Below are 9,527 nucleotides of genomic sequence, written 5' to 3' on the forward strand. Positions count from 1 at the left end.
TTTTTATGATTTGATCTTTGTACTGTTTTATTCGGCTTTTTGCCACGACAGTAGTCATCCTGGGCTTGTTCCTAGACGACTACGCCGAGAACGTGGGAATTTGGAAATACCTTCTGGTACGAACGTCCTCAAACGACGGTGATGGCAACTTCCATCGCCAGCCTTTCTTTTCCGCTTACATTCAATACCCCCACCCCCTCCCCCCGCCACATGTTTGCTGCACGGTAGCCCTAGTAGATTATGTTTCATAAAACCACAGTGTGGCTTTTGTGATAAGCCTCTAAATAAAACCAGCTACAGACAATGTCGCCGCGCCTGCTAACGGTATCTTTTAAAATACATGCAAACCACAAGAAAAGTGTGGCAGGAAGTAGGACAATACCGCGTCATGAGCCACAAAAATAAAAATATACAGTTAAAAATATCTACTGTATACACCCTTGCATCTTTTTTATTCTGCACTTCGAGCGTTAACCAATTATAAATTCCCACATGCGTGACAAATATTCATAAGCTAGTGTCCCAAGACATTTGGTCAAGATTAGCCACTTCACGTTTGGACTTCAGCGTATAGAGAATTCTTGAGTGCCACGCCAGTTTATAAATGCCCCCGTAAGGTTGCTTGGAGTTTAGAAACGCTAATAGGTCTTCCGAAGCCCTCGCACTTGGCTGTCTTATTCCCACGTAGCAACTCCAACCCTTCCCATTTGCATCTCGGCCGGGGATCTTAAAAGAGGTTTTCAAATCAGTTTAATCCATATAATTCTTTACTTCTCAGAAACAACCAAGGACGGTCCCTTACATCTAAATCTCCACGGCATTATTGAGCGTTCTGAATACAACAGTTGCCTCCTTCCAAATTTAAAGTGGCTTCGTTGCTGCACAGTACTGCCGCACAGAAAACAAAGATTTACAGGCGCTTTCATTCCTTTGTGTCCGCTAGGAGGTAACAGGCCTAGAAGCGAGAAAACAAAAAAAGAACGAGGCATATAGAGTAGAGAAAGCGGCGCTTCTCTGCTTCAATCCCGGTGCTCGAGACTGAGCTGGGGAGAGATAATGGCCTACCATCATTCACACAGCCTTTAGACTAAGGGAGAGTGGCCAGCGAGCCAGCCCGAGCGGCTATTGCCTGCCCGACCAGCAAGCAGCGTAGCGCGCAATGGAAGCTCGGAGTAATTCTCAGTGTCGGCCGTTTATTTTGAGAGCCGAGAGACTACCTGGCACATAGAATGAACGATGCGTGAAGGTGAAGCCAGCCGAGATTTTCTATCCTCGATACACGTGCCGCATCTGGTCCGTGCCCTGCAGAGAGGCGACGAGAAAGGCGCCTATATAATGGTCTACACACGGCAGGTAGGATAGATAAGTGCAAGGAAAACAGATGAGAAACTGTCAGCCTTGGCCATGAGTTCGCGAAACATAGTAGACGTTGCGTTTCGGGACCCGACGGTTCGGGGAGTAGCAGCAGTAGCAGCAGCTGAATGGAAGAGATAGCTGGGCAGGAGGGATGAATAACGTACCTCGGCACACCTGTCTTCTCTTTGTGCGAGGCTATTGCGTACACCTAGGGTTCCCAACGTCGTTCTCCCAGCCACCGGATAGCACCTGGTGTAGCTAGACCACTGATTCGGCTTTCGACCTTTAGTATTACCCTAGCCGGTGCGGTGGCCCTCATAGCCTATCTTTTTACGGTTTCCTTCTGAACCGTTAAACAATTTCCCCCTACTTATTTTAGTTCCTTTTCTATCTTTTATATTTACCGAAGTTGTGCTACACTCGTGTTCTCTAACGTCTGCCCGAGCTTTCGTAATGTACATGAGCACTTTGCTGGTAACCGTCCTTGTTCTGCAAAGCTTCTTTCTTTGGCAGTGATTGTTAGCATGTTTGCTTCTCCTCTGTCAAAAGCCGAAAGCTTGATCACTAGGATCTAGTATGTCTCGAACTCTTGCCATATGCGAGAAATAAGTGCTGCGTCTATTTACATTGCCGAAAGACGTTGCGGAGTACTGACAAACTGTGGCGTACTCTTTAAACAAGAAACTACGTAGTTGGACTCTTCCAAGAAACGAAAAGGTTGATTAAAATAAAAAACGAACGAAACATACCCGTATCTTAATGTCCCCTGGAAAGGTGCTTTCAAGACGGCTAGCCTTTTGGTATGGCACTAGGGGTCGCTTTGGGTACGAGCACACAGCGGCAGTGCCTTGAGCTGTTACTGCAAGCATAGATTGCCCTATAGTAAGCACTGGGTAAAATTACTGCTCCGTCGATGACACTGCGCAAAGAAAAGCAGCTGATTTGATCAAACATCCTGAAGGAAAAAATCATGTTGGGATCTTTCCTTGGTTTCGCTATGTTTAGACACATCTAGATATCACTTCCGCATCTCCGATACCGTTTGAAGACACTGGCCTTCCAAACTATTTGTTTCAGTACGGCCAGCCCTAAGTATACCTACGGCTAACTCGTTGCTCTGCACAAAAGAAAATACCTTGACAGTTCGCGGTGGCAAAATTTCGCCACTGACCGCCGGTAATTGTAGCTAGGTCCCTCACATGGTTTTAATCAGAGGAAATAAAATCTCCTCGCATGAGTGGATCTACCTCTTCGTTTTCCCGCCATAATGTCAGTTAGGAATGCAGTTAATGTCAGTAAATTTTTTTGTAGCAAGACCCTTGTCCCATCCTGTAAACGCAATAGCGCGGTCTGTACATCAAGTAAGCAGCTTATAAGAAGCGCAAGATGCGTGACCACAAATTAGCAGCACAAGAGGGAGCTAGGGACTTGCACTTGACTTGCTATAGATGTTGTCTAGATCGTTTGTTTTCTGTTGTTTCCTCCACACTACGTTTTTGACTGATGCTCACGCATTATCTTTTTTCATGAACATATGACCATAACACCCTTGTATATAGCATATCCTTTTAAACGAACACTCGCCAAAGTCATAAAGGAAAAAAATAACCGTAAGAGAATTGACGTTTCGGCACCACTACGGGTGCCTTGTTCACAATGGGATGAAAAACGAGACGGGCTGCTGCTTATGTAGGGAAAACGTTGCGTATCGTCCGGATGTATATCTCGGGTAGATTGTCCTGCGTCCTATTAATCGCTTGGCTTGTCATTTGTATGTGAAGGGATTCCTTGAGCAGACGAGTAGATAATGATTTTTCTTTCTCAAGTATGCGCGTGGAATCCCAGTCAATCAAGTGGCCCGTGTTTTGCTGGTGTTCGGCGAGAGCGTTAGAAATCACTTTTTTGTTTCTGACGTCACGCTGGTGTTCTTTGAATCGTCTCCTGAAGTCCCCTGTTTCGCCTATATAGGCTGCACCGCATTATTTGCAGGGAATTTTGTAAACTACCCCAGGGTAGTTGGTCTTTTCAAGCGGGTCCTTTACTCGTACGAAATGGTTTCTGAGCTTGCTGGATGGGACATGGGCAACTTGGATGTCGTAGTCAGCCAGTATCCGGCATAACGTCTCGCTGACACCAGGGGCATATGGGATGTCTGCACGTTTTTTCTTATTGGCTGCTTTTGCTTCGGCTTGAGGGGCCGCAGCGTGTCGTTCTTGTGATTGTAGCACTTGACGTGGGTATCCGTTCTTTGAAAGCTCCTTTCTTATGCGGCGGACTTCACGAGTTCTTTTGCATGGGCTTGAACAAAGCTTGAAGGCACGATTGTAAAGCGCCGCGGCAACGGAGCGTTTCTGCCCTATTGGGTGCGCAGAATGAAAATTCAGGTACTTCCCTGTGTGGGTAGGCTTCCTGTACACGCTCGTCGTGATGCCGTTTCTTCTATCGTTACCGGTCGCAAGACCAATAAATTCCGAACCTCAATACTTTTACACACGACCCCGTGAGAAATACAAGAACATATTCTCCTTTACACAACAGAACCCCCATAACGCTGACGCTTAGTTCACGTTACTTGAACGCCTCCTAAATCTTGCAATGATTAAGCAAGCCAAAATAAAGTCAAAGGAATGGATGGAAGCAGTGATTGCAGGGAGAAGATAACCAAAGCCTTTTTACTGCAGCAGGATGTAAAGAGAAGGCTAACGCATCTTGGTGAGGGAAACTCTACTGTGGGTGGATTAAAGGCAGAAAATTTTCGAAAATGAGGTGACAACTGCTAGCGCAGGAGAGATACAAATGGAGGTAAAGACATGGTAAGTGATGGTGAAGTTAGTGTGAAAGACTGAAAGACAACACGAACACACTAGTCCCAGCCGCGCGGAGCTCGGAGAGTGCCGTTTATTGGGCGGCGCACAAGTCTGATGGTGTGGTCCAGCGCTAAGCTTCGACCAGGTCTGCTTGCGACATCCGTAGTGCATGTTCAGCACTGGCACCACAGTATTCGAAGGCTCTACTTGAGGTTGCACGTGTGCAGCGGGTTCATGAATGAGTTAGGCTTGCACAAGAAGGCATCAGCGAACGGCTTGAAGTTTCGCAGCGGTCCGTTGACTCTGTACCACCCCGGAGCCTTGTCACCCTCGTCCAGCACTCGATCCAGAAACGTGGCGTTGTTCACCTCGCAGAAGTTGCGCGCGTACTCGACGAAGAACAACTGTTTGGGCGTCAGGTTCTCCAACTTGGGCAGCCTCTCGTTCTTGCTGGCGCGGTCGGCGTAACGTAGGAAAGCATGGTACGTCGGCTCTAGGGCCAAGAAGTCCAAGAGGTTCGAGTAGTAGGTGTTGCGTCCGATGCGTCGTCGGGACTCCGTCCAGCGGAGCTTACCGTATTGCCTGCCTAGACAATCCATGAGGGCGTGCAATTTGGACACGAAAATTGCTGGCTTCTTTCCGGCTCCGTAGTTGTAGGCCAGATGGTATATGGCGTTGTAGAGCGCGTAGAAGACACGTGCACCGATCCGAGGAAGCTGGAAGCGTTCTAGCGAGGCGTCCGGGTCCCGGAGAAAGTCAAAGACGGGAAGAGGAATTTCAAGCTTGAGGAAAGGGGCTTCGAGCTGCGCGTACGTGCTCAGCATGCCACCACGCCAGCCGACCCACTTGTCTAGGTCCTTCTGGGCAAAGTCTCTGAATCGAAACATGGTAGACAACGCCATGTAGCTCTCGATGACTCTCTTGCTACCGGAAGCGGTCTCGTATATTGAGACCAGACGCCGGAAGAGTTCGTTGTGAGATGTTACCGCATCCGGCACGATAGGTTCCCAGTTGATTGCAGCAACGGACTCCACTAGGCTGTCCCGGAAGTCTTTGTCAAATGCTGTCTGAGCGTACAGGGTATCGTTCAAGACGGTCTCCAGAAGGTCGAGGAGAGAGTTGAAGGAAGCCTTGCCGCCTAGCTTCGTAGCGGCAGAGTCCATGCTCATGTGCATGATGAGGCTCGGTTCGAAGCGGTTCATCATGCGGATGCACAACCTGCGGCGAGTGATGGGTCTCGGAGCGGGGTAACCAGGGTACCGGGAGTAGGAAACAGCCATCAGATCGCCAAGGTCTATCTCGTTGTCCGCGGCAATCTCGACAGCAGTTCGAAAGGCTAGGTAGTTTAGGTACTCCTCAAGGTTCTTGGTCAGGTCCCCGGTTTCCAGAGCGTGCAGGTATTTCAGTGAGTAGGTCTTGAGCGGTCTTTTAGACAGGTCTGTGCCGAAGGCATCGGAAACTATGGTCCGGATCTGTCGAGCCAACTTTGGAAACTGCTCGGTGACGTCGACGAGCTCATCGTTCAGACCCGATCCTTCAACCTGGTGCCGGTCCATAGAAGCCGAAAGGAAGCGCTCGACCTTGAAGACGTTGCTACGAGCCGTGCGGTTCTGCTCGGATATCTCATTGATGAAACCGGAGAGCGCTTCGTCCAGGTATGAGTATTCGATGTCCAAGCCAAGCCGCAGAGGTCCCATGAGAAGGTCGGGCTGCCCAACGAGCAAGTACGATTGCTCGGGGTTCTCTACACTGCGCTCAACGGAAAGGCTGAACAGAGGTTGGATGCCAATGGCCATGAGGTCCTTAACGACCTTGTCCAGGTTTGTTCCTTCCTTCAGGTGCACCGGGAACGGGTGCAGACCTATCTTGGCCAGGGTGTCAAGCCAGTGGGTGTCCCCCTTGCGGGGGTACTCGCAGCGCAGGAAGATGTCCTTGACGGCCTCGTAACCAGGCCGCCCCCGCTGAATGACGTCAGCGAGCAGAAGCTCGTACTCGTCCAGCAGCGTGTCGTCGACGGAGACGCGCGCCGCGCCGTAGGGCAGCTTGTGCGCCGTCTCCCAGCGCTTGCACACGTACGCGTAGAAGTCGTCGCAGGGCTCCTGGTGGAACTCGAGCTGGCGGAACAGCACGCCGCCTTCTTTCTCGCAGGCCACGGTGGAACAGACTCGCGAGTCAGCCTCGTCTCCGTGGCCGCCCAGGTACGGCCTGATGACGGCCGGTGCCCGGGAGTCTGCCCGGTCGTCGTCGTCCGGCATCGAGCGGCCCAGCAGGTCTCTGGCGTCGGCGCCGAAGCCGAACGCGCGCCACGGCAGTAGGCCGATCATGAGCGAGACGATGGACACGAAGATGGCGCTCGCTGTCAGAAAGTAAAGCACCGTGGTGGAGTGTTTCGTGCCCCTCTCGCCGACGACCTCTTGGCCACCGGGTCCGCCGACGATGACGTCGACGCCGGCCATTGCGTTGCGATGCGGCACCACGTTGCGGCCCGCGCCGGACTGCCGCGTCGCCTGTATGGCGAGCTCCTCCGAGGACTCGGACATGGACTTCGTCCGATGGAGCAGGAGCCCAAAAAGCGGAGCGCGGTGTTTGCCCTGGACTCAGGAGAAGGTCTTTTCTTCTTCTGGCCGGAAAACGGGTGCACCCGCGCGCTCCTCTCGCGTGACCGAGAGCTGCTTCTTTTTCGCCCATCGAGGAACCCTGCTGGGTGCGTGGTGGTGCCAAACCTTATTGAAAATTCCCCTTGATAGGGACTTTGAAAAGACAAGATTATCAGGTGGTCAACAAAGATGGTAATTTCAGTGCTTTTTTGAAAAATGAAAATTGGTTTTTGGGGAAAGGAAATGGCGCAATATCTGTCTCACATATCGGCGGACACCTGAACCGCGCCGTAAGAAAAGGGATAAAGGAGGGAGTGTAAGAAGAAAGGAAGAAAGAGATGCCGTAGTGGAGGGCTCCGGAATAATTTGGACCACCTGGGACCTTTAACGTGCACTGACATCGCACAGCACACGGGCGCCTATTGCGTTTCCCCTCCTTCGAAACGCTGCCGCCGCAGTCGGGTTCGAGCCCGGGAACTCCGAATCAGTAGCCGAGCGCCCTATCCACTGAGCCACCACGGCGGGTCGCTTTTACGCCTCCTATTACAGTTTCACCACGACTGTACTGAGGAATGACATGACTAAGCGGCAGAAATGGGCCATGCTACGGCAAAATTTGGGATATTACCGCAAGTACTGTCTTAGCGCTCGGTTAAAAGGTCACGTTGGCTATGATTTTAGGTCAAGGGTCAGGCTGTACGTGGATCCTCGACCATATAGACGGAACATGAACATAGCATATAAAATAGGCGCGCAAGATTATACTAGAGAGATAAAAAGGAAGATGGGAATTATTCTGCACTGGAGCCAGAGATCTAACTAAGCATCGGTAGCAAGGTCATGAAGCTGTATAACCAACGTTTTGAGTGAAACGAAATAATTTATTTCAAACCTCTGCCCCAGATCTCGTCGCTTTGTGCTCCAGGCTGGTGGGTTAGAATAATGGGAATTTTCTTCTGTTGTTTAGCCAGGTTACTGAGCATAATATCACTCGACGAAACGAAATTACATTAAATAACTACTGACAGAAATGACCGGGAGAAAAGTGGAACTGTGATTTTGAACGCTTTGTCAAAACTTCCCAGCAGTCTAACACTACGGAGACAAGTTCCCAAGCAAAATTTCTGACTGTAAGTTCTGTGCAAAGTTTAGGAGAACTTTCGGAGCAAGGTTTTGGCATACTCTTTCAATATTAACGTCGGAAATGAGAGCGGAATGCGTTCTTTTCACGACCACTCAGCACAACGGGGTGACTCAGTTGCTATGACATTGTGCTGCTGAATATGAGGTGGTGGGGTTGAATCCGGGACACGGCGACCACATTTCGATGGAGGCGAAACGCAAGAATGCTCGCTACCTTGAAGTTGAGAGTTCAGTGAACGAACTCCCAACTCAGTGAAGTGGCTGACATTAAAGCTAGAGACCGTCGCTAGGGCTAACCTAATTATGCATACTTGATATACGAAAATAATGCATCACGATTGTTTGATATCTTGTCAGAATAGCGCTATTTGTGGCGCGTTTGGTTTGCTGTAGTTGGGATAAATACGCGGACACCACGTCGTCTCTTCATGGTTATCACGTGGTCACCAAATATATTGTGAAAAGTCTTAGAATATGTTATGTTTATAATTAGACGCAATGTTTGTTTTGTAATGTTGACGATGTATTTGCTGGCGTGAAGAACTAAGCGCTTAGCATAAAAGCACGAGCTAGGAAAATTAAGGCAAGGCAGAAGGTACGATTCACAACGACCTCAAAGATAACCAACGTTCAGGCCATAAATCCTTCGAGGCGTTCAAATTTCAGGCACCACGAAACATTCTCCTCGCACAAGTTAATCCTGCCCAAACAAAAAAGAAGCTTGACGGCACTCTATAGAAAAGAAAGCAGCAGGCAAAAAAAAAAAGAGGAAGGGAGAGTCTCAGCATTTCGGAGGAAAGTCAAACCTGATGCAAAGTTTCAGTTTTTTTCTGGTGTGATAACATTACAATTGTTGTCACACCGAAATCTCGCCGAGGTCCCGTGCCAAAAAAATTTGCTTGATTGGTCGAGAGAGGTCACGTGAACTTTTGAAGTCATCATGACCAGTCCACCGTGGCAGGTCGCCGTTAAACTAGTGAATGGTTGAGCGACGATCGGGCCGGTAGTGACGTCATCACAGCCTGCCGACTGTGTTGTCAGCAACCTATTTTCTAGGCAGCAACCTAGATAGCATATATAATTCAGAAATAATAAAATAAATGTGATATATGTGCAACTGTTGGCACGGGGACAGCATGTATGATACCTGATAATGCAGCTAGCCGTCCGAATATGGCGGTTGATGCTCGGACAATTGCAAAATGAACCGACTGAAACACGCACAGAAGCTACAGCAGAGGTTGCGCCAAATTTGAAACCTGACGCTATCGGATTCTCCTCTTACGGTGACGTGAGCACCTCATGGTTTTTTTTTTCGCCAAGCATTGCTCTAGCGGATGAACCTACTCTGTGCGAGAGCTGCGAGGAGTCGGTGTTGGGAAACGCGATAGCACAAGATAAGCACGCAATAACGAATGCATTAAATTCTTTGATGTTAAATTCAGGAATGTAGCAAACGCAAAGAACCCCAAAGTGTCGCAAGAAGGAGAAAATGAGATCTCGAAAGGATGAAAAAAAAAATCAGTCCAGAAAGACAAGCAAGAACAACTGGAGAGGAAAGCGGGAGAGGGGGGAGAGGGGCGAAAGTGATGCAAAATATGACTTACATTTACTGTGCAACAAG

At 49.3% G+C, this 9,527-nt stretch overlaps 2 protein-coding genes across 3 annotated transcripts in view; both read right to left on the reverse strand.

Annotated features, from left to right (window-relative positions):
* mAChR-A (muscarinic Acetylcholine Receptor, A-type) overlaps positions 1–9,527 on the reverse strand; it is a 382,284-nt gene that overhangs the window by 119,247 nt on the left and 253,510 nt on the right. The gene's annotated exons all lie outside the window — the stretch shown is intronic.
* Positions 4,367–6,703, reverse strand: LOC144134408 (membrane metallo-endopeptidase-like 1). The gene has a single exon (XM_077667329.1). It carries the CDS (start codon positions 6,701–6,703, stop codon positions 4,367–4,369), a length of 2,337 nt encoding a protein of 778 aa, XP_077523455.1.

The sequence above is a fragment of the Amblyomma americanum genome, chromosome 5, assembly GCF_052857255.1.
Source record: "Amblyomma americanum isolate KBUSLIRL-KWMA chromosome 5, ASM5285725v1, whole genome shotgun sequence".
NCBI classification, from domain to species: Eukaryota; Metazoa; Arthropoda; class Arachnida; order Ixodida; family Ixodidae; genus Amblyomma; species Amblyomma americanum.

Coding starts and splice junctions, on each gene's coding strand:
- LOC144134408 (XM_077667329.1), bottom strand. CDS start 6,703: ATGTCCGAGTCCTCGGAGGAGCTCGCCATACAGGCGACGCGGCAGTCC.